General features: G+C 34.8%; 2 protein-coding genes and 1 pseudogene across 2 annotated transcripts in view; 2 read left to right on the top strand and 1 right to left on the bottom strand.

Annotated features, from left to right (window-relative positions):
* Positions 1 to 6,015: 6,015 nt before the first annotated feature.
* Positions 6,016 to 6,783, bottom strand: LOC132704744 (uncharacterized). Its single transcript, XM_060675001.1, has 2 exons — positions 6,457 to 6,783; positions 6,016 to 6,211 (listed from the first exon to the last, which is right to left on the bottom strand). Exons 1-2 carry the CDS (start codon positions 6,781 to 6,783, stop codon positions 6,059 to 6,061), a joined length of 480 nt encoding a protein of 159 aa, XP_060530984.1. The 3' UTR covers positions 6,016 to 6,058.
* Positions 6,784 to 7,189: 406 nt separating this feature from the next.
* LOC132704814 (tigger transposable element-derived protein 4-like) lies at positions 7,190 to 9,731 on the top strand (annotated as a pseudogene).
* A 5,912-nt stretch (positions 9,732 to 15,643) lies between these two features.
* LOC132708183 (tubulin beta chain-like) overlaps positions 15,644 to 26,068 on the top strand; it is a 63,807-nt gene continuing 53,382 nt past the window's right edge. Inside the window, exon 1 of the mRNA XM_060680344.1 lies at positions 15,644 to 15,851. Within this exon, the coding sequence (XP_060536327.1) occupies positions 15,795 to 15,851 (57 nt within the window). The 5' untranslated portion in view covers positions 15,644 to 15,794. The remainder of the gene's footprint in view (positions 15,852 to 26,068) is intronic.

Raw genomic sequence — 26,068 nt, forward strand, 5'->3', positions numbered from 1 at the left:
GAGCAATCCAATTTTACCAAGTATTTTTTAAAAATGTTTGAAAATTTTTTTTTGGTAATTTTAGCTTCCAGAGAAATATGTTTTCCCCCATAATCGTTCATCCGATTGGCAAAATTCTTTAACTGGCAGACGCAGGAGATCCATTGCAATAACATTTATTTCTGGCATTTCTTCGATTATATACAGGGTTTTCAAATTATAAGCAAAAATCTAAAACATCTAGAAAATTGTATTTTTACAGAGTAAATTATTTGCCGCAAATAAAAAAATCATAAAAAAATGGCTTATTGGTTCAAACGGAGTCATAGGCCGCATCAAGACCAAGAAATTTTGTATTTGCAGTTTCCGTCTATCACATACGCTGCTGTGTGTGCTGTCACTGTCAACACGCGATGACGTCATTGATTATTACGGCGCACTGCATGGTTTCAGAAAAAACTTATTTTCTCGAAAACCGTTTACTATTTTCAAAAAATTCTTAAACCAGGAAGCGTGGAAGATCCAGGGCTATAACCTCTACTTCGAACAATGATTGTATCATATACAGGGTGTGTTGTTTATGGGCAGAAATCTAAAATATCCTAAAAAATTCCGTTTTTGCGGGTAAATTATTGGCCATAATTGAAAAACCGTTAAAGATGGGATAATTCTATTTGACCAATATCGTAAAGCGTGTCGTGAGAAAGTTTCAGGTTTCGTCTATTATACGGGGAACGAGATATTTGAAAAAATATTACTCGACAACGCTATTATTTGTGCAAATTTTAATATTTACCGATGTTTGCTGTAACTTTGAAGTTCCACGAGATGTGAAGGACATTGTATACAGGGTGCATGCACAATTAAATTACATCGATTTTCTAAAGGTTCCATAGTGGTCCGCAGGAGCACGATAGAAAAACAATGCGTCCCTTTACCACACAAAATCGGGAAGCTCTTTCCTGCACGCTACGAACAGGCCCCGCCCAGTGACGATTTTTCGAAAGCTATTTTGTTACTTTCAAAAATCGATGAAATCGAATTTTTCGAAAGTATCTGCGCTCGTATAAAAATTTTATATCTCGGTAACTGTAAGTCCTATGGGATCGCCGTTGGTACAGAAATGATCACCGTCGAAAAAAAAAATTTTTTTTTGTCGGTCCGTTATCGTCTTTTGGTTTTTCCTGAATAACTTTCGAAACGTTGGAGCTACAAAATTGAAATTTGCCTCCTTTTCAACCCTCCACGAGACACATAAGCTTATAAGAAATGCCCCTGATCCGACGCCGGTATCCATCTTTTTTTCGCGATTTTCGAATGTTTTTTGGACCTTGCTATGAAACACGATAAATGTCCGAAATTTGAAGCAATCGACTTCATATTTGACACATATATGCAGCTTTACCCTGTGACGGAACAAATTGAAAATGGGGGGGCTGGGGGGTCGGGAAGTATTTTAAAAACATTAAAAATCGCGTGTGCAACGAACAATTTCTTTTTGTAAAACAGTTTTCTTGTAATGTTTTTTTTTGTGGGCAATTAAGAAATAATAAAAATGCTACAACGTATGCGCTCATATTATTTTATTTTCTAAAATGTCTATTAACAATGCATAAATAATTCTGTCAACTTTCTGAGCAGTATAACACAGTTTGAGACCCCCATTATTCATCTAAATCGAGTTTTAAAAACAGCAATGCATCTTTCCACAGTACTTCGGGTATGTCGCAAGTCATGACCCAAAGTTGAATGCATATCCTGAATCCCCTAACAACAAATACATTCCTTTGAAGGAAACAAATAGAATTAAAATATATCTCGAAATACATAGGTTGGCATAAAAATTAAGTAAGTGCTGAAGAGTGCAACTCTTTTATCATATTCATTCAAAAACAATGATTGATACATCACATATTATACATAGTGAAGAGCAAAAAATAAAAATATGCAGCATATTGAGTTTCCAATCACCAAAGCACGCCATATAAATGCACGTTATTCATCTGTCACTTCCACTTATTACGTGCCTGTTTTTGGAATGAAATCCTTTTCGGCAGACATAGCATCTATACGAGTCCTATCTATGCAGCGAATAATTCCTGGGAATCCACCTTTTTCCATAAAAGCTCTTTTAATTTGAGCACTTCCTTGTTCAGTTTGGAGAAAACTGATCCAATTATTAGACAGTTGACAGTTTGGAGGCAACATCCAATTCCTATTTTCCATGTGTGGGAGCAATTCGTTAAATAAATTGAGAACTAGCTCCTTATTTTGCCGAAACAATTCAATGAATCTATCCTCTCTTGCAGATTAAATGTCTCAAAACAGGATACATCTATAATTTAAGTAGGGGGATTATGAATACAAATTTTTAAAATTTTTATGTCTTAAAAGGTTTCAGGAGAGAATACGAACCCAACAAATACCTACCTGTAATGCGGTTATTCTATTCTATATTTTATGCTCATTTTAATTAAATTACAGTCAACCAAAATAAAAAACCATTTTTGGTTAGGTTGGGATTTTCATCATCATAGTTTGCATGTTTTTAACACGAGTAGTATAATTATCCGTGCCCGACTGACAAAACGAATCTTGGCCAATGATAGCCGAGAACCTCGATGTGTAACGACGGTTTCCCTTCGCATCCGCATCTCTTTCGCTTAGGAATATGATAGAAGTTACAGTCTCAGTCCTTGATTTGCTATAAATTGGTGCATGCGCGAGTCACAGTTTAAATAAAACTAGTTTTAACGACAATGTTTATTTTCTGTACTAAAGTGCGTCCGATGCGGCGCTTTTTGGAAGAATATAAAAATAAAATTTAATTTAATAAAATGTCATGGTCCCCAATTTCATTCCGCTATCGCGTTTCTGGATAGTCATCATTTCGGACCCATTGGAGTTGCATTCCGGAATGTTATTCACCAATCTAGACAATATCGTTTTCCTTTGACTTTGCGTCCACTCTGATCCGCGCGTTTGTCCGCTTCTCTACCTTCAAATGTAGTTTTTGTACTGTATCGGCGCTTAGAATTCTTGGTTGCCTAACTCAACTAGCGTTTTGTCAATCGTTCATTTTATGAGAACCGAATCAATCGAAAAGAACGAACTTTTCGATCATTCATTTCAATACTTTTTGTTGCCAACCGCAAACTATAAACCATAAGCGACAATTGTCACTGAAACCGAACAGTCTGAACGACCGATCCAGATTCATTTGAATTATTGTTGTGTCTATATTTTTTGTTTTAGTTAGAATCGTAGCTAGCCGTGTTCGGTTTTTTATTGCATCACGAGTTTATCAAAACAGGTGCTACGTATTGGGTTGTACGAATAATACATTAATTTGTTTAAATTAAATACCTGCGTGGAAATAGATATTTCATTCAATATTCAATTCAACACATAAACAAATCTATCAATCGATATCTCAAGTCGATACTATACAATGATTATAACAATACTCCCATTCCTTTTCCGTGGTCTGTCTCTGTCGTGCATTTATATCTTAAACTATTCAAATGAACCGTATTCCTCAAGGCGAATTCGATTTGTGTTGTGTACTCGGTCGCCGTCTCACTTCAGACGAACAAGCGGGATTCGATAGTTCGATCCTATGTAGTGATGGATTCAAAGTGACCGAATCAATCGCGATTGATACGACTCCAAACTAAACATTGTACGAGCAAGTCTTTAGTTTATGTTTTTAGGACGGGGTAGTAGTTTCTTTAGTTCGCTAACGTTGAATTTATTGTATACCTTCCCCACAGTTGAGAGGTTCCCGTCACGAGATAATAAAAATGGGCATAAAATGGGTTTGTTTTTTTTGCAATTTCGTGTGCCGAGGATCGAAAACATTTAAAATCGCCCTTCCACAACGAACAAATGTTTTTTCGAAGGACTATATAATAACCCCACTCTTGATTGATGGCAAACCTTCGCTCATAATTCAGAGGTACTTGATTCGTTAACAATAATCGACAGGAATAATAAGAGTAACCTTATTCGGGATGTCAGTCTTTACCTCAGTGTCTAAGCATAGTTCTTCTGCCCTAGTTCCGCACCAATAATAAATTCCAATTGCAAATACGACGAGTACTGTGGCGATCGTCCATATTTGTGTGGGGTCAGGGCCGCCCATGAAATATTGGAATAAATTCTTCCCAAATCCTTCTTCCGTAGTGTGCGAAGCTTCCATCTTTTGTGCACGTCTGCGACGCGAATGATGCAATCATCGAAACGCGATGCTCCGATTGGGCATGGTTGCGAATCCCACTCGCAATCTGCAGACTCGTTGATTCTTGTCGGCTGACGCTTCCAGGAATTTCAATTCGCGATAACGCCTGTGTTAGGTCGTAAAAATCCATCGTACAACAAATGGTCGCATTCAGCGGAGGTAGAAAAGAGATACGTAGATACGTAGCGGTAACGATTCCGATTGGGAGCGTATTGGACATTAGAATTTACAAAGCCAGTGCAATGCGTTATGTGAAAACTCTCTGCCTGTGACGTAGGTGAAGTTACATATGTAGTGGCGCGTTTACTATGTGAATGCACGGAAATTATCTGAAGCTGACCCGAGTTTTGAGTATTTTGAGTAGCTAATATAGCATTTTGTTTGGATAATCACTCGTTATTTTCATTTAATGTCAATATTAAGTCGTTTTAGTATTTATTTAATAATTATTGGGAAGTAGCGTAGGGTAGGGTGTCAGGTAGGGCAAAAATACTACTATTGCAATCAAGTTTGGCTTATATGTATTATCTTGAAATACATATATTAATTAAATATTATTACACATAAATACATAAAACTAGCGAACAAAACGCTTTACTTGTAAAACTTTGTGTTTTACGGCATTCTACCAATTTAAATATACAAAATTCAACAAATAATTATAAACAAGAAATCCCTATTTTTGGATATATTAAAGAACATATTAAAAAACAAAAAATATGCATACATAACTATTTATAGGTGGTAGGTAAATAATATGTATTTATATGAACCCTCGTATGTACATAATATAAAAAATACATATTACTACATATGCTTAAATCTTTATTTTACAATTTTATCATACTTTCTATTTTTTTTCTGCGGGTATCATCTAGCAAATATTTTTAGACTAATGTTATATTTTGCTTTTAAATTATTATTGTTCTCAGCTTACAAAAATGACTAACTATCCAACAAATCCATATACTTAGCTTTATAATTTATTATTTGGGGTTCCCGAGATGGGTTCTGGAGATGTATTTTTCTCTAGAATTTCACTTGTGGCATTCGATGATGTTGCTAAAAGCTCAGACAATACCTGGTGAGCTCCTTTTTTGGCATTTTTGGAATTAAGTCTTTTTGATCTAGATAATCCTGCTTCTGTTGGTGGCTTCTGGTTAACAAATAATAGGGTGGGAACAGCAGTTTCTTTTTATAATCTTTTTTAAAGGTAAACCTAAAATTTAAATTTTGTGGTGAATTTAATGTGTTACTCAAGACAAAAAAAATCTAATAACTCATTTTGTAAGTCTCTTTCGTAATCATTTTCAGTAAAATGAACTGAGCAGACATAGCTTTTATCTGGATTAAGTTTGTCCTCTCTTCTACATCGAACTAACCACTCGTTCCGAATAGTTCGGGATACTAGATCTTTCCCTTTGGGAAAGCGATGAAAGCTACATTTTCGAGAACTTGCTTTTTCATTAAAATAGTTGTTATTGCACCCATGCATGGCACATCTCATTCCAGGCATACCTAACTACAAATTTGCTTTTAGAATATGCCATAATCACATTTAAAAAACTACCCTTTTTTATTTTTGATAAAATGGTGTATGCGCCGGTATAAAGGTGACAATAATACTCCATCCGTATATTATAACCTTTATTGCATGCGGCTAATCAAAAATACATCAAAATACAAAAATATTTCAAAAGACCTCTAAAACAATAGTACTTTAAATAAGGTAACTTCGGGTTGTGTCCCCAGAAATCGGTTCCTTTTCTATGGTACACGCGAGACGGCAGGTTACCATCAGCTTGAGTCCGTTTTTAGTCTGTGGTTGTCCTCAAATCGTCATTTTTCGATCTCGAATGTACATTTGGCGATTTTTTCGCCTGGACTAGATCCCGTGCCTTGTTCCACTTCGCAGTATGACCTTATAATGAACGCACTATCGTCTAAATCGCGTAAAAAGTTTACAATGTTCCTGAGAGATAACAACAGCATCTGAAATAATTAACAAATCGTTCAAAATTTTGTCGCATGCGCCGGGTTCGGATTCCTCGCGCTGTATTCTCGGTTGCCTGAACAATCTATGAGAATTTTTTCCTGATTTAAAAACTTTATCGTATTGTTCGGATGGTGTGCGGACGAATAAAACCGATTTGGTTTCCTAGTGAACGCCCTTTGTAAAGCGCTTTGAAATGGCGACGAGAGACAACAAATTCTGACAAGATTTCGCTCGAACCTACCTCTGAATCAAAGCGTTTGTCGGAGCTTCCGGTTTTCCGACACCAAAAATAAAATCCAATTACGAAAACGATCAGTATTATGCCGGCTGCGATAGCTTGAGTTCTTTCGAATCTGGAAAAAGAGTATTTCAGCAGCTCCAGTCCGTATTTCCTTTCTTCCATATCGACGCTGTCGTCCCATCCAACTTTGACGAGCGAATGCGAATTGACGCAGATATGAAACGGGTTTCGACGAACGCCGTTCTCTGATTGGTTGTCCGCAGAGCAGCGCACGCGCAAAATCGGTTTGACGCCGACCTGTCGAATCATGTCTTTCAACGAGTCCATTGAGCGGTAAGAAACAAACGAAACGAAGATTTTCGGTACGGTCAGTACCGGTAGTATCGTGTGCAGTATAGTTCGCCCGACCATATACCGCTTTTACTTTGGTAAATTTTTATGAAGTACTAAATGCAGGCCTAGTTCGCTTGGGTTTCTCTTTGTAACACTCAATAAAGAGATTCGCAATTCCACAATGACGTATTTCGGTACTTCGTGCATATAATACGACCAAAAATATAGTGCATTTATTGCTTTGAAGTTTTAAGTATTTTACAGTACTTTAAACGCTGACTTTCGAAGGACCGTGGTAAAAAACAATCCCCGTTTTTTATTAGGTGATTCTGCATTTAATGTTGTGTTTTGTCTTCAGATTCGTAGTTGATATCGCAGTTATTTTATAATTTTACGTAAAATGGCGTTAAAGGAAAAGATGGAAGCTGTTAACGTTTTAGGCAAAGAAAGTGTTTCAGTTCGTCATTTGGCAAAGAGGCCAAAAATAAGGAAGATATCAGAAGTAAATGGCAATCTGTAACTAATATAAATCAAAATAAGGATTTTTTGAAAAGGGAAAGCTTTGCTATAGACGAAAGATGTTTTGAGTGGTTGGTGAAAGCTAGAAATCAGAACATTCCAATCTCAGGGCCGTTAGTGAAAATGAAAGCTAAGGAAATTACGACTACTTTGGGCTACAATAATTTCAATGCGTCCGAAGGGTGGCTTCAAAAGTGGCGCAAGAGACACAGTGCTAATTTTAAATGCATATCTGGTGAAGCTGCTGCAGTAAATCAATTTGATGTGTCGCAGTTTTTGGAAAAACTTCCGTCCATGTTGCTTGGCTACAAACCAGAAGATGTGTACAACAAAGACGAAAGTGGACTTTTTTTCGTGCATGGCCCGACAAAACTCTGTTTCTCAAAGGAGAAACGTGTGGGTGGAAAGTTGTCTCAAGACAGACTAACCATATAACTAATAAAAACATTGTTACGATGAATGGCAGATTTCAGTTAGTGCCAAACATGTTCAACGGAATTAAATATACAGTGGTAAGGTAGAAACCTTAAAACTGTATGCCCTAGACTTTTTGCATAATTATCACAGACGTATTCCTTTTGTACGTTCAAGCTTTGTAGAACCTCAATTAATTGCTTTTTGGTATAATCTTCGTGAAAATAAATGTCGTTATCATACATGTAGTTTTGGATTATTGCTTTTGTGTCACATGAGGAAGGGGTTTTAGTCAACCGTCTACTATGATAACTTGCATTGTTCATTACAATTACGCTATTAGGAGGAACGTTTGGAACTAGTTTGTTTTTAAACCAACTTTCATATAAATCAGCGGTGTTTTCATGGTAATCCAAAGAAGAATCTTTAATATTTTTCGCAGACACAGAAAGTTCATCTGGAATCCAACCATTTTTAGAGCCATCATGCAAAATAGTTATTCTTTTTCCTCTTTTTGATGGCGCGTTTGTTTTACACTTATCAGTTCAGTCAACCCAACCCTTTTCCGGGGTATCATAAGTGTCGAACCAGGTTTCATCCAAGTACATAATTGGCCTTTGTTCTCCGTAAATCCTAATTATTTCTAGATATTCCAGTCGCCATTTCCGAATCCTAAAAGATTCCATTAAAACTTGCCTTTTGTCAATTTTTTTTAATCTAAAACCCATGTGTTGAATACACTTCCATAAGGTAGTTCTGCCACATTCAACACCGGTTTCATCTTTTTCAAGCTTCCTTATTAAGGTATCTAATGTAGGCAGGCCTTGTTCCTCGTATAACCGGTAAATTTTAGGCCGTATTATATCTTGATCACTTTCATCTACACTCGAGAAAATGTCAGCATCGCTTCTTTTTTTCCTCGCTGAAATGGGATTATTCACAATTTTCCATACAGGCGCATCTCCTGAGATACACTAGACTCGCACATATTTTGCATAATTCGCTATCGCTGTATTACACACGAATTAAGAATAATTACTAATAAACTTAAACTAAGTAATATACCAAACCAAATTATTACGGAGCACAATTTTACCTGAATTTCAATTCCGAAACTTTAGGTAATAATCTTGTTGCACTGTATGTTAATGACCACCATTGGATAATCCCATTCAAAAGCAATTGGTCACTTTCTTATATCTATGAACAAACCATACCTAAAAACTAACGGTCGTAGAAAAAGTATAGTATGCAACATGTTCGGTATACTTTTTAAGTCACTCATTTACCGCACTTGTTGCATACTATACTATTTTACCGCCAAACACAACTTCAGTTTGTCAGCCCTTGGATCAAGGTATCATAAAAAACGTCAAGTTTTATTATCGGCACTTGATTTCGAAACATATTTTAACAAAAATTGAAGATGTTCAAAGCTTATCTGAGCTTGCAAAATTTTTCAATGTTTTGGAAACTTTATATTTTATAAAAACAGCATGGAATAATTAATAATTAATTAATTAATAATTAGAATTGTTTTGGCAAAGCTGGACTCAGAAAAAGTGAATGTAGCTCAGAATTTACAGAACAAGATTATTACGATCCTGAAGACGATCTGTCCTTGGCGACACTTGCTGAGTTACTGCGACACGCAAAACATCCAGAATGAAGATGATTTCATGACCTTAGACGATAACATAACAACAGAAGAAAATGCCGTTGACAGCTTTTCGAAATTGGACGTTGAAAGCCGCGGCCCACTTGAAGACCCTAGTCCAAATGACTCAGAAGAAGAAGTGGCAGCACCATGCAGTTCAAAAACGATGAATTCATATCGGGAAGCTCCAAATCATATTTCTATATTAAAAATATTTGCTAGAGATGATTTCACTGCATTTCAACGCTTAAAAAATGTAGAAAGCTATTCCGGAAATTTTCTCCGTCAGCAAAATATGGCGAAATTTCGTCAGACAAGCATTTTAGGTCTTTTTCAAAAACCTAAGGAATAATGTTTTTTTTTTTAACTTTTACACCATGTATACGTTGAAGATAAATACATAACTAGTTTAAAAATGTTGCCATTTTCTGTTACCTTTTCCTCTTATCATTACATTATACATTAAACGTAGTTACACTTACACACTATTCTTTAAGCGGACACGTCCCATAAGCAGACAAAAGTTGGTGAGTGTCCGCTTATGGGAGCTTTCACTATAATACAAATTTAATGGAAGCTATGTTTTGGTCGGAAAAATAAAGAATATAATCATTTTCTTGAAAATCGAAGATAGGTATAGGGACATATTGGTCAAAATTAATCATAAGGTGTCAGCGTATAGGAAAATGCAATAATATGCGTGGTGTCCTATTTAAAATTTCAACGATGATGCTACTTTTTTAAAGAAGCGGCAACGTCGCAATCTTAAAATTTGGCAAGGCGTTGGTAAAGATGGGTATGGTCTGTTCATAGATATAAGAAAGTGACCAATTGGTTTTGAATGGGATAATCCAACGGTGGTCATTAACATACAATGCAACAAGATTATTACCTAAAGTTTCGGAATTTAAATTCAGGTAAAATTGTGGTTTGTGATAGAAAATAATTTTATACCTAACTGTGTTTAATATTCTTTGGTTTGGTATCCTACTTAGTTTAAGTTTATTAGTAATCATTCTTATTTCCTGTGAAATACAGTGTGTATTGAATCGTGGGCGAGTTATGCAAAACATGTGCGAGTCTAGTGTATCTCAGGAGATGCTCCCGCCCAAATGTAGAAAACACTAATCTATTGATACTAAGCAAGTTATAAACAATGTTTATTTGATTCTCATTGAACGTGGTACCAGGAAGCAAGCATCTTTAGAAGAAACGGCCCATATTGACGAAAAGTCCAACATCAACTATATGGAAAATTGTGAATAATCCCATTTCAGCGAGGAAAAAAAAGAAGCGATGCTGACATTTTCTTCAGTGTAGATGAAAGTCATCAAGATATAATACGTCGTAAATTTTACCAGTTATACGAGGAACAAAGCGTGCCTACATTAGATATCTTAATTAGGAGGCTTGAAAAAGATGAAACCGGTGTTAAATGTGGCAGAATTACCTTATGGAAGTGTATTCAACACATGGGCTTTAGATTTAAAAAAAATGACAAATGGCAAGTTTTACAGGAATCTTTTAAAATTCGGAAATGGCGACTGGAATATCTAGAAAAAATGAAGATTTACAGAGAACAACAAAGGTCAATTATTTACTTGGATGAAACCTGGTTCGACACTTATGATACCCCGGAAAAGGGTTGGGTTGACTCAACTGATAAGTGTAAAACAAACGCGCCATCAAAAAGAGGTAAATATATTTTGCATGCTGGCTCTAAAGATGGTTGGATTCCAGATGGACTTTCTCTGTCTGCGAAAAATATTAAAGATTCTTCTTTGGATTACCATGAAGACACCACCGCTGATTTATTTGAAAGTTGGTTTAAAAACAAACTAGTTCCAAACATTGCTCCTAATAGCGTCATTGTAATGGACAATGCAAGTTATCACAGTAGACAGTTGACTAAAACCCCTTCCTCATGTGACACAAAAGCAATAGTCGAAAACTACATGTATAATAACGACATTTATATTCACGAAGATTATACCAAAAAGCAATTAATTGAGGTTCTAGAAAGTTTGAACCTACAAAAGGAATACGTCTGTGATAATTATTCAAAAAATCTAGGGCATACAGTTTTAAGGCCACCTTGCCACTGTATGTTTAATCCCATTGAACATGTTTAGCACCAACTGAAATCTGCCATTCGTCGTAACAATGTTTTTTCCCGTATTAACTTCAATGTCCTCAAACGTATAGAAACCGAAGTTTTTAACATCCCTCCACAAAGTCGGCCAAATTCTGTTAAACATATAGAAACAATCGTATATCCATATTGCAAATAATATAGAACAAATAATAATTAGAACAGGCGATGATAGCGATAGTGATACTGATATATTATGTGAATAAGTTTAAGTAATTTAAGTAGGTAATAACAATAATTTGTAATTTTATGTTAGATTTAAACATAAATACATACATACATAAATAAATATGGTTTAGTATCTTTCCTAACAAAACCCCAAATAATTAAATTCTAAGCAAAGTACGAACCTGTTCGGCCATATTTCATTCTTATAGATTGCCCTGGTCTTTCCTTAATTCGTATCAGTTAGTCACTTTCTTATATCTATGAACAGACTTTATCGTATTCTATTATGTTTGGTGGAAAATGGAAATCGATTATTACTACGCTTAAGACAAAATTTTTGGCGCATCATATTGGAAAGCGATAAGGGAACAAAAATCGGTAAAATCGTATTTTTCGAAAGTATACGCGCTTGGCAAAGAAGCAGTGTCGAAAAAAAAGGTTTTCATTTTTTTATCAGTTCTCCGTTCTGTGTTCTCTGTTCTCTGTCGACGCTCGATAAAAACGCGAATAACTTTTAAAGTGGCCACGAGATACATAAGCCCATAGGAAATGGCCGTGATCAGAAATGGACATCTATCTTTTTTCGTGATTTTTCTCTGTTTTTTGTACAGCGCTATGAAACACGATAAGTGTCCGAAATTTGAAGCTATCGACTTCATATTTATCAAGAAAATAGTGCATGGTCCACTAATGGAACCTATTGAAACTGGGGCGGGAAGTATTTAAAAAAAAAAAATTTGAGTGGATCTAAAAAAAATTAAAAATTTATGTATCAAAAGATCGGCAATACCCAATGCTAACATGGGGTCTCTCTTTTAGGGGAAATTTAGCATAACTAGAAGACTGCGATTCAGAAGTCAATTTGTTTTACACCAAAATGTAGCTAAGACTTTTGTATTTGAGGTTTTTACCTATTGTGTTCAAGATATACCTTGCAATGTTATAATTAACTTAACAATTAAACTTGGGCGCGATCAAGTACCGCAAAGTATTTTTTAAAAATTTTTGAATTTTTTTTGGGTTTATTTCCAGAAAAAAATATTTTCTCCAAAACTGTTATTCCGATCGGCAAAATTCTTTAACCAGCAGAAGCGAAAGATCTAGTACTATAAATTTTATTTCAAGCATTTTTTTGATTGTACAGGGTTTTTCTGTTATGAACAAAAATCCAAAAGACCATGAAAATTGTCCGTTTCCAGAGTAAATTATGAGCCGTATATCAAAATTCTTAAAAAATGTGACTGTCTCGAAAGAGAGATCCAGTTTTCGTCTATAATACAGGGTGCGCGAGATATTTGAAAAAATATTATTTTAAATCGCAATACCCACTAATATTTACTAAAGTTTGCCGTAACTTCGAAGTTCGAGGAGATGTGAAAGACACAGGGTGCGTGCACAACTAAATTACATCAATTTTGCGAAAGTTCCATAGTGGTCCGCAAGAGCACGATAGAAAAACATTGCGCACAAGCACAAGAAACCGCGAAGCGGCTTCATTTCAAAATACAAAGCTGCTTCGTGCTACGCGCTACGAGCTTGCCCCGCCCAGCGACGATTTTTCGAAAGCAATCTCGTTTGGTAAATATATTGTTGAAAAAACTTCCATGGAGTTTATTTGTGGGTGGCGATAATTAGGCGGATGCGCCGGGTCCATCGCAAAGTAACAGGAAAATTCATAAATAAACATGTACTGGCTAAACATTCCACTTTTCTAATTTTACCCGCCCGTCGAAGTTTATAAATAAAACATCTAAGTAGTTGCTGCGAGAGCGAAGATGCTTGTATCGTATCATTTATCTGTTGAGGTCGACTGTTTATTTTGGTAAGAATTCACCCCACTGCAAGGCTTGCACGTTCTTTTTGTTGTTAAACGGAGATTCTTCGGGGACTGGGAATTTACGGTTGCAAGGAATTTGTGTTCTCGGTTTAACTTCCAAGATATTTCCAGATGTCGCATTGATATAAAGACTCCAGTACAGGAAAAAAGTTTGGGTTCTTTAAATTGGTCCCTAGCACTGCAATACAATGGTATACTTCGGCCAGAAATATATTGCTTTCACAACCGACCCCGTGATTAACTTTGCTCACTTTTTATTACTCCAAAACCGCAGCCCCTTATAGAGCACCCTCCCGAGCAGTCCCTTACATGTAAACAATTCCAGGACCGTCCTAGGAATTTATTTAACTACAATAACAAGATTGCTTTCGAAAAATCGTCACTGGGCGGGGCAAGTTCGTAGCGCGAAGCAGCTTTTTATTATAAAAGGAAATAACTTCGCGGTTTCGTGTGGTATCTGCGCTCGTATAAAAAATTTATATCTCGGTAATGGTAAGTCCTATGGGATCAAAGTTGGTACAGAAATGATCTCCGTCGAAAAAAATTTTTTTTGTCTGTCGGTTCTCCATTCTCCGTTCTTCATTCTCCGTTCTCGTCTTTTGGTTTTTCCTGAATAACTTTCGAACCGTTTTAGCTACAAAATTAAAATCTGCATCCTTTTTAACCCTCCACGTGCCACACAAGCTCATAAGAAATGGCCCTGACCCGATTTTCGACTGTTTTTGGGCCTTGCTATGAAACACGATAAGTGTCCGAAATTTGAAGCAATCAACTTCATATTTGGGACATATATGCAGCTTTGCCCCTTGACGGAACCTATTGAAAATGGGGGGCTGGGGGGTCGGGAAGTATTCTAAAAAAATAAAAAATCGGGTGTACAAAAAACACCATTTTTCAAAAACTGTTTACGATACCAAAAAAATTCTTGAACCAGAACAAGCAGAAGATACGGGTTCTATAAATTTTTATTATTGACAATTTTTCAAAAATATACAGGGTGCGCCGAAAATTCAAAAGAACTGAAAAAGGGTCGCCCTACTATTGAAAATTGGTTATAACTGAAAGACTATGATTCAGATCTCATTTTCTATTTATATTGTATTTAAGGTTTTCACCTATTGTACAGGGTGTTCCTGATATTCCGTGCTAAATAAGAAATGTGTTAATTATCTCAAATTTGCAGATATCAACTTCAAATTTAGCAGAGAGGTAAAAGTCCGTGTCCACATTTAAATTTTAAAAATTGAAAATGTTTGAATTTTTTTTAGGTAATTTTAGCTTCCAAAAAAATATGTTTTCTTCCATAATCGTTCATGCGATTGACAAAAATTCTTTCACCGGCAGACGTAGAAGATCCAGTGGAATAACATTTATTTCGGGCACATTTTCGATTTTATACCGGGTTTTTCAAATTATAGGCAAAAATCTAAAAGACATAGAAAATTGTTCTTTTACAGAGTAAATTATAATAAATATTCAAACGGTGTCATACGCCGCGTCAAGAGCTACAATGTTTGTATTTGCGGGTTTCGTCTATCACATACGGTGCTCGGGATATTTCAAAAAATTCAAACTGAAATCGTTATTTCTGCGGCTGTCGAGACGCGATGACGTCGTTGATTATTACGGGGCACTGCATGGCTTCAGAAAAAAAGCTTATTTTCTCGAAAATCATTTACTATTTTCAAAAAATTATTTTACCAGGAAACTTGGAAAGTCCAGGGCTATAACCTCTACTTCGAACAATGATTGAATCATATACAGTATGTGTCGTTTATGGGCAAAAAATCGAAAATATCCTATAAATTTCCGTTTTTGTGAGTAAATTATTGGCGATAAATGAAAAACCGTTAAAGGTGGGATCATTTTATTTCAACAATATCGCAAACCGTGTCGTGAGAGAGTTTCAGGTTTCGTCAATTATACGGGGCGCGAGATATTTGAAAAAATATCATTCGACAACGGTAATATTTGTGCAAATTTTAATATTTACCGATGTTTCGAATCGCGACCACCTCAGATTTCCGAAACCACGATGGAGTCGTTGATAAATTCGTAGCTTCACGGTTTCTAAAGACACGAAAAACGCGACGATGTGGCAACGTGGCTCGGAATATCCCTCCGCCAGCTAATCGAGGACCTGGTGGAAGCCTTCGGCGACGGGGTTTCCTTCAGGCGGCGCCGTCGGCACCAAAACAGTTGAATCGCAGCCGTCAAGCTTTACAGTCATAGTGAACAGCAGAACGCTCGTCCAAATCATGAGGGAAATAGTACATTTGCAAGCTGGCCAGTGCGGAAATCAAGTAGGCGCTAAGGTAAGCTTTTATACTTTTTTTTTTAATGGATGGCGACATTTTTTTATTACGCTTACGTGGTGTATAAAAGTCTTTGGTATTTTTACGTAGTCGATTAAAGACCTAAATCATATTTCTGTATGTATAGTGCAATAACATTGCATACGTTGAGTTTCACTTTTTTTGTTTTCCTATGGCATTATTTTTTTAACAAATTTACCATATTCTTGCTGTTTTTGAAGTGGGCTTTCGTAAAATTTTAGGCGCCCAAGGAAAAAAATTAATCCTTCCTACAGATTGTTAATAATTTTGGTCGGCTTGACTGCGGCCCTTGCAGCGTTTATTTTTTATTTATTGCACTTAATTTCTCTCGCTAATCGTCTAAGAGCCTAAAATGGAAAATTAGAAATAAAAAAATATAAAATGCTTCAAATCACTTGTTGGTTCAAATAATATATGATAAATAAATAATCAATAAATAGAATAACAATAAAAACAATAGAAGAAATAATACTATTAAATTGAATAAATATTGAAAAGTTATTTCATTATTCTGCAAGTGTTAATTGACAAATTACGTGTCAGTAAAGGAAAAAATAGTTCTTGTATGGTATTTTTTTATTTTTTGCCCTATTTTTAAACTCTCATTGACAGCTACTCTTATAAATAAACCAAAAATTACTTTGTAACTCCGCCGTTTTTTCGGTGATACTTCTATTATCCTATTTTTTTATTTGGTGATGATTAAATTGTTAAACTTCTTGCTTTCTGGATAATAAAGACACAAGAAAATAAGAATTAAAAAATAGAAGTAATAATAGGTATTCGAAATTGATTTTCGTGATTATATTTTTTGTCTATTTTTAAACTTCCATTAGTGGTTAAATTATTCTGGAACTCTTTGTGTGATATCTTTAATTGAGATATTACGTATTAGGAAATCAAACAATTAGATAGTATTTTTTATTTTTATTTTTCTATTTTTAAACTTTCATGATTAATTTGTCATGATTACATTGTTCAATTTCTTGCTTTCTGGATAATAAAGACACAAGAGGACAGGAATAAAAAGAAAATCGAAGTAATGATAGGTATTTTGAATAAAATGTTAATTACACCGGGGGTATATTCCAAAGAATGCACGGCATATATCCTTCAAGGTGGAGGACACTTATCTACTTTGTAGGTTCTACTTTTTTCAAAAAGTTCAGAACTAAGAAACAAAATTTCTTGCGAAATAATTGGAGATTGTAAGATTAATTGTTATTTTAAGACAAATCAGTGGCGCACCAACAATGTCTTTCCGTACGCCCGCCACTGGTGTATTTTAAAAAAATTATGGTACACTAAACAATGCCTCTTGATACATAATACATGTGTACCAAATTTTATCAAAATATCTATAGGAATTGTATATATTAATGTTCATTATATATACATTATAAGTTTCATATAGTTCATCCTTTGGAAACTAAGAATTCGGGACGTGCTGATGTCGTACACAAGTAAACTAAGTCACTGAGACGTAAGAAGCATTTCTGATCACTTTCCGATTCGTTAAAATATCTAAAGAGGTGTTATAGATATTAAAAAAAATATATTTTATTTTTGAAAAATTTTCCACCCTGTATCTGAAAAGTTGGGACATTTAGGACATATGTTCATATGAAGTTTTCTTTCTAAAATGGGCCCAAAAAATCGCCTCCTTAATTGTTGACATTCAATTAAAAAACACCCTGTATACACTATGGGAACGGAGGGACATTAGATTTTTTACCTGAAACTTTTAATCTGGAAATGTAGAAAGAGCAACGTCTTCAACTAAAAAAAAGTTTACTTTACATGATTCAACACAGGGCAGCCCAAAAAAATAGTACGCTTTACAAAAATCTATTTTTTAGTTGGTTGCCACAAAAAAGTTCTCGAATTAATTAACTAATTAACCGACACATTATTTGTTCATAGATAGTCAGTGGCACTCCACGGATTTCATTAAAAAATAATGATATTTGTATTCATTTATAGGCAGATATGATTTGTCTGCATGCTGTCATATTAACGATATTGCTATGACCGTGCAGAGAAGAGGTTTTTTTTTTAATACTTTAGGTTTCGCTCTCTTATAGTCTTATAGCGGCAACCACCTCAATGAAATAGTAACGGAAAAGCCAGAGAGACCTCTCGCATGACGCTCGAAATTTGAACTTCGCCTTAATCTAGGTTTATTAAGTGAACGTTTATTAAGGAAAGTAGTAAAATATAATTCGTTATATTCGTAGAGTTAATTTATCGTCTAATTTACGAGCAAGTGGCCCCGGTCGTCGACGCGCCTGCAAGTGCAGATAAAAACCATTCGTCATTTTATTTTCTGGCTTACGATTCGGATAGATTTCGTTCTGCGAAAGCGTGAATAATAGATTAGAATCGCTCAAAAGCCACGGAAACAACGTTCGCCGCGATATCGACGCTACAAACAATGTGACAAAGAAGAATACGCAGACGGTTTAAAAAAAGCTATTTATTTATTTATTTATAAACCTAAAGGATTCCTAGTTAGAGGATAAACGCATATTGAACATAAGATTATGCATGGTCGGCAACACAATAGAAGTCCTAAGCTAATAGGCAGTAATTAAAAGAATCTTAGAAAATTTTGTGTGAGTTTCTTTGAAACAAATGTAGGCTTAAGGTGAACAAGTCCGTATCTTCCTTGTTCAAACAAACACAGTTATTGTAATGGGTGTTTTTTTTTTCGATTTATAGAACTTTAAGTTGGCATTACTGTCAAATGATTTATTCTCAGTTTGGTTTGCAAATAGACCGGTGTCACCAGATGAAGTTACTGGAATAGCTAATAAAGTAAAGAATAAGCATAGTAGTGGTTATGACGAAATACCTACAAGCGTAGTTAAATTATCAGTGTCCTATATTAACAATGTTCTAATTTCTGCAAATCTTTAAAATACGGCAAGATTATAAAACTACCTATTTCCATGCAAAAAAAAGTTTTTTGGCAGGTTTTTTAATTTCATTTTTAATCTTACTTTTCGCGTACCCTGTATTAATATGTATGGAAATTTTTTATGAAATCCGTTATTATACTCCTTTGTCTACAACAAAACCTACTCGAGTGAAACAATAAATGCTTCCGAATGAAGACATTCGCAGATATTTTACGTCTTGCAATCGTCATTTCTCGCAAAAAAAAGCAAAATGTCAAAAATGTTTTACTTAGATATAGGAGAATAAATACAAAATATGTCTAAAATGTTGTATAGAATTCAAAAATGAAAAATAAAAATGAAACACCGTGTATATATTACTTTAAAATAAATTGAACTTAACTTAACATTAATCCTATATTTGTTTAAAAGAAACGTATGCAAAATTTTCTGAGATTCTTTTAATTACTGTCTATTAACTTAGTAAAAAACTAAGTGCGGAACAATGTCAAAGGAGGATGCGGTTTTGTTTGAGAATAATAATTTTTTGAAAAACATTTTGTGGACTATGGACGTTTACTACACGCATCAAAAGTTAACAGTAGCTCATTATTTGCAACTCTTAGCGCACCAAACAGAACAATATATAAAAGATTGTGCAAGTCAAAAATTTTCTTAACATGACTTTTCTAACAGGAAACCGAAAGTCGCTTTTTAAAAAAACTTTATTTTTCAAAACTACAAAATTAATTGTTTACCGCAAGAGCGTATTCAACTGACTAACCAACAAATAAGCGCAACAACAGTTTTATATGATTAAAAGCTGACGCGGCAAAATCTGGCTGAGCATCTTCTTCCTATGGGTGTAGGGATGAGTCGTGACATAATTCCTCCCTCCTTAGATTCAACTTCAAGGGTTAGCGTGGAAGTTGAACATTGGCTAGCTCGATAACTGGTTCTGGTCTTCTTTCGGCTTTTTTGATATTCCTAATGTTGAGGAACTTCTTATAGCAAGCGTAGCAGCAGGCGATAATTATTATCCCGTAAATCGATAAGGTCCATAAGTTTGGAGACTCGACGAAAGGACTTATAGCGGAGATTTCTGGTTGTTTCTGCAGGATTTGGGCCCTTATTGTATGCAGCTCGTCCAACTTGACGTCGTGGAGCTCGATGTTAACATCTGGCTGAACTGGTAATTGGTTAATGACATCACCAAATTTGGATAGAAGTATCGACTGGCTAGTACTGGTTGATTTTTCGCTTACGAATACTCCTTGGCTAGACGATACCTTACAGTCGATTGGTACGTCAAACAAATATGTACCAGTCAGGATGAGAGTCTCTTCTTTATAATTGCAGACCAACTTGATTTCTTCTTTGCGAGGGAAGATACCAATAAACTGATTGGAACCTTCCATACGTTGGAATTTTGGCTTAGTGACTGTAATTTGAGTTTGTTGACATGTAGAGGTGTTACCAGCTTCAAGTAGCTGAACTTCGCAGGGATTATTTCTAGCGATTTCTTGTAGGTTGGCTTCTCCGCAGATATAATATTGTGGTAGAATCTTTTTGCAGGGGTCGCTTTTAAATGTGTAGTGCAATTTGGTTTTTAACAAGAATTTATTTCGCGGAACTATCGCTTTAAACTGACTCCCATTAAAAATAGGTATTGAATACAGATGAAAATAATCAAAAATGTCGATTTGAGTAGTCGGGACCTTTAAAATATATGTTATTTTCTTATGGTTAATGTAACATTCGATATCGATTAAATTTTGAAATTTAAGGATATTTTCCGGAGTTACTGTTAATGGAAACTGTCTTTTATTTAAGTACTTTTCTACTCTAAGGAGTTCTTCAAATAGATCGCTTGCTTTTATTATACTTGGATGTACTGTATTTAGCCTTGCAAAAGAGATTGAATTTTCAATGTCCTGTAACACTGAGTATATTATTTCATAAAGGCTTATTAATTGATTCAAGTAATCTACGATAAAGAGTGAATGACCTTCTGTACCCTTAATAAAAATTATTATTTCATTAATTTTATTTTCTAAGATTTTTTCGTTAGTAGCTATTTTGCGAATTGTTGTGTTAAATTGTGTTATCAAATTAATAGAAACCGAGTTTTGCTGAGCTATGCTATTTGCCAATTTTTCTTGATTCTGCTCAAGGATTTTAATAATGGCGTCATAACGTTCGCCGTCAGAAGAATCTAAATTGCCACTAATTGATTTAAATATTGAACCTAGACCGTTAATCAAACCTCTTTTGGACCTTTGAATATCGGGAACTAGTTCTTTTAATTTTATTTCTACTTTTTCTTTTATTAGAAAAAGGAGTTTAAAATGATTAATACTTGCATTTTTATATTCAGGATTGGATTCTATAGTTTTCGCTAAAATGGTTGACTTAATTTTTAACTTATCTACTTCTAAAACTATTTGATTAAGATCGTAATAATATATTAAATTAAAAGCCGAATCTTGAATTTTTGCAGACCCTAGTTTCAAAAGAATCATGCCGGGGTTCGTATTCAAGTTTCTTACTGCAATGTGGCTGCTTTCTTGGAAGCACGTGACAATTGCTGGGAATCTAAAATAATAAAGTATTTAATTACTAAAGGTGTAATTTTTCTTTCTGGGACGTTTTAAGTTATTCATATGAATCTTTTCTTCCGTTCCCGTGGAAACTGTTTTATGAGCGGAATCTAATTTAGTGATGACAGTAGGTTTTTGAAATTCGTTCGCAGTTTTTTGTCTTATGTGTTTTTTCACATACACCATTTGCTGTGGTTGAAATATTTCAGGATTGTCGCGATTTTTATTCAAGTTTTCTATTACAATTTCTTTATTTTGGATTATTTTTTTGTTTAAATTTGAATACAAAATTTTGGTCCTTTCTTTATGGTCATCGACATAATTATTAATCAATATTTGATCAATATTAATATCGAAGGGACTATCGTCGGAGATATGCCCGTTAATTATGTCAATTGGCTTAAGTTTTGTTACTGAATGTATGGAGTGGTTATATGCTAAAATAGCATATATCATTTTTAAGTGTGCCGGTGATTTTAAGAATCCTTGGGTATTTAAGAGGCGAAAATGTTCTAGTAATGTTGAATGTAACCTTTCGACTATACCATTTGAATCAGGATGATGAGGGCTTATAAAATGGAGTTTTATCTTATGCAAGTTAAGCAATTCCGTTATTAACAAATTTCTAAATTCACGACCGTTATCGACAATTACCTGTTTAGGGACTGAGTGATGGGAAAAGAATTTTAATAAACAATCTGCAACTTCGACAGATTCTGCGGATTCGATAGGATAGGCTTGCGCGTATTTTGAAAAGCTATCAATGATGGTTAGAAATTTTGATTTTTCGACAGTAAAAACGTCCATATGAATAATTTCGAAAGGTCTACTCGCGGTAGGGGTAACATTCATTTTTACCTTGACTGGGTGCCGCTCATACTTACTTTGTTGGCAGATTTCGCAAGTGTTGATATATGTTTGTATTGAGTTTTTTAAATATGGCCAATAATATTTACTTTTAATTTTTTGTTCCGTTTCCTCGATACCTCTGTGGTTCGATTTTCCTTCGTGGTAGTTTTTAATTATGTCTTGTATGTCGTCTTTATTGGTAATGTCGACAAGTTTTGATGTACAGCGTTTTAATTTTAAAGATGGCCATTTAAAATATTTACGAACTACTTCTGTAAAAGGTTCGTATATTTCGGGATTTTCAAAATAGAGATGGTATTGAACGTCGGGTATGATGTAGTCTTTGACGAACTCTAAGATATCTTTTTCGAAATTATTTTGAGATATTTGAATTGTATGGCGTTTTTTCTTCCCGAATAATATTATCGTTTTAGGTTTCATTGGGGAATGTAATACCGACTTAATTATGATTTGATGTGCGCCGTAATTAACTGGGCTTTCTGTTATCGTGATACCTACAGCGGGATGTTGATCTGCGTTCGTATGTATAGTAATATTGTCATCGTCTGGGACATTGGTAGCGTTGTCGGTGTCAGGCAGCGCAATCATAGAAATGTTGTCTAGGTCAAGGTCATTTTTATTCGTTTCTGTATAAGACGTTTCGGCATTATTATTTGGAACGTCGTTAATGTCCGGCGGAACTTGATTATTTTCGAGGCTTTTATTAAAATCGTCCATGTACTGATTTAGATTAAAACTATCGTTTGTTTCGTTAGTATGTATTTCGATACGCGATAACGCGTCCGCATTTGTGTTGAGCTTACCCTTCTTGTAAAATATTTTATAATTGAATTCTTCTAGTTTTATACGCCAGCGCAATAATTTTGAATTAGGATCTTTTAGTGAAAATAGCCATTGGAGGGGCTTGTGATCCGTAATGATATTAAACTGTCTGCCAAAAAGGTAGGGCCGAAAATATTTGGTTGCCCAAACTATACACAGAAGCTCTTTTTCGATAGTTGAATAATTGGTTTCGCTATCGTTTAATGTGCGTGAGGCGTAAGCTACGGGTAAATCAGCTCCGATTGGACCCTGTGAAAGTACAGCGCCTAAAGCGACATTACTCGCATCGGTTGTTAAATTAAACGGCTTCGAGAAATCAGGATACTGTAAAATTGGTTGGTTTATTAGAAGATTTTTACAAGTTTCGAAACACTTAATGAATTCATTATTATGATCAATATTTGCACCCTTTTTTAAGCATTTTGTTAACGGTTTAGTTAACTTAGCGAAATTATTAATAAATCTGCGGTAGTAACCTAGGAGACCTAGAAAACCTTTAATTTCTTTTGTTGTTTTAGGAATAGGATAGTTCTTAATAGCTTTTATTTTGTCGGGATTTGGTTGAACGCCTGAGGGGGTAACTACATGACCGAGATAGGCCACTTCCTTACGCAAAAACTCGGACTTGTCCAACTGTATTTTAAAATTCGCTTCTCGGAGTCTTTGGAAAACATCGCGTAATTTTTCTACATGTTCTTGTAATGATGTCGAATAAATAATAATGTCGTCTAAATAAACCGCACACCGTTCGTTTTGGAGCCCGCGCAATACGTTGTCCATTACGCGCTGGAAGGTTGCAGGTGCATTTTTGAGCCCGAAAGGCATTCTCAGATATTCATAATGCCCTTGATCGCAATTAAAAGCTGTTTTTGGCACATCTTTTTCACTCATTTGGATTTGGTGAAATCCGCTGGCGAGATCTAATGTAGAAAAATATTGACATTTACCCAATTTGTCCAACAAATCGGTTATATTTGGCAAAGGATACTTATCGTCAATAGTTTTTTCATTAAGTTTGCGATAGTCCACACATATACGCCATTTTCTGGTTCCACTCGCGTCCAATTTTTTAGGCACAATCCAAATAGGGGATGACCAAGGAGAATTACTGGGCCTTATTATTTTTTGATCGAGCATTTTTTTAATTTGACGCGCAACTTCTGCTTTATGTATGTACGGATATCTATAGGTTTTTGTGTATATAGGTGTTTCATCTGATGTTCGAATGTCGTGCTTTATTTCATTTGTGAAAGTTAAAGGTGTGTTTTCATTGTAGAAAATATCAGAGTATTCTTTACAGAGTTTCAATATTTCCGACTTTTCTTCATTATTCATATGCTCACTACGGATTGTTTCAGAGATATCAAATTTTGGTTCGTGATTATAGGAAAATTCGCAAATATTATTTAGGTCGATTTGTTGTAAGAATTCCCTGTTAGATTTTTCTACAACTAACGGTTCAGAAAAATCGATGGTAACTTCTTCTGTCGAGTTATTTAAAATACTGGTCAAGGCTATACCATTTTTCGAAATAGATAAACTTTCGGGGATTTCACAATTTCCAATTTTTTGATAGGGAATAATAATTTCACCGTTTTTTATAGATGTTTTAATTTTGATAATTTGTTCGCATCGAGGGCTGATATTGATTTGATTAAGATTTTTGTTTGTGTTTCGATAGAGTAGTTTAATTTTAGTATATGGGGTGTATAAATAACCACTAGCAAAGTCTAGATTTATTTTTAAAAATTGGAGATTATCTACACCAATTAATCCATCAAATACGTCATGAAATTTAAATAAAAAGAATTTTAAATTATTTTGCTTAGGCAATTTAAATATTTTGGAAGAGGGTAACAATGTGCTATATTTATGTGCTGAAACCTGATTTCCTCTTGCCACTATAAATGGATCTTCTTTTATATTTTTCGAGTAATACTTAAATGCTAATTCAGGTGAGATAAAAGATCTTGATGAGCCACAGTCAATGAGAAACTTAAGGTTATGTTCGGGTAGTACGATATAAGGTAATTTACTAATGTTTATATTGTTAAGGCAAAATACGCGATCGTCTATGGATTGTCGTCTTGTAGAGGCGGTTTCGAAAAATTTTGTTCTGTTTCTTGTTCAATTTGAAAATTGTGGTCTTGGTCAAATGTGTAAGGTGGGTCATTGTTTTCGGTTTCTTGTTCTACATATTCGCAAAATTTTTCAGGGTTTTCGCCATATTGTTCGGTGTTATGCAATTCTTCAAAGGTGAAGTTCCTAGGTTGTTGTGGAAAAGATTTAAAATAGTCTGTTCTTGAATTAGAGGGTTGGTTAAAGTTATTTGACGGGTTTCTAAAACTATTGCTAGTATTTTTTGTGGTGATACTCATTGGAGTAGGTTTTGGCAACAGTTTATTTTGATTAGGGCGGAAAACATTTTGATTTTGGGGTTTCCCGAAAACTTGTGAGTTTGTAAAGTGCTTCGGTTGTTGCGGGTTAGGTTGTATGTTTATCGGTTGCGAGGGAAAATAATGTTGACTTCTAAAGAGATTATTTGGCGTTTGACTATTAAAATTATATAGAACGTTTGGCTTAAAATTTGGTCTTACAAAAGAGTCTTGTAGTATTTGGTTTGAAGGTCTTACATTTTGTATCGGCGGTTTAGGTGTTTTAGAGTAATTTTGAAAGTATTGATTGTTGTATTCGTCATTGACGAACTGCAAAGCTTCAGCAAGACTTGATGGACGCATACAACGTATATTCGTACCTAGAGGCTCTTTAAGCGCTGATAAAAATGTTTTTAAGGCAAGGTCTGTATATAACTTCCTTTTAAGAACTTTCGCAGCGTTCGTCTGTTCATGGTTATCAACGTACGAACAAAGAAGATTTAGAATATATAATACTTTATCATAAAATTGGTTGGGTGATTCGTTAGGTTGCTGCCGTAGCATAACTAAATCACGGTTGAGGCAAGCCTCATCACGTTGATCCGCGAAATTTCTTACAAGAGTGACTT

The sequence above is a fragment of the Cylas formicarius genome, unplaced genomic scaffold, assembly GCF_029955315.1.
Source record: "Cylas formicarius isolate icCylForm1 unplaced genomic scaffold, icCylForm1.1 PGA_scaffold_10__41_contigs__length_53128322, whole genome shotgun sequence".
Classification (NCBI taxonomy): domain Eukaryota; kingdom Metazoa; phylum Arthropoda; class Insecta; order Coleoptera; family Brentidae; genus Cylas; species Cylas formicarius.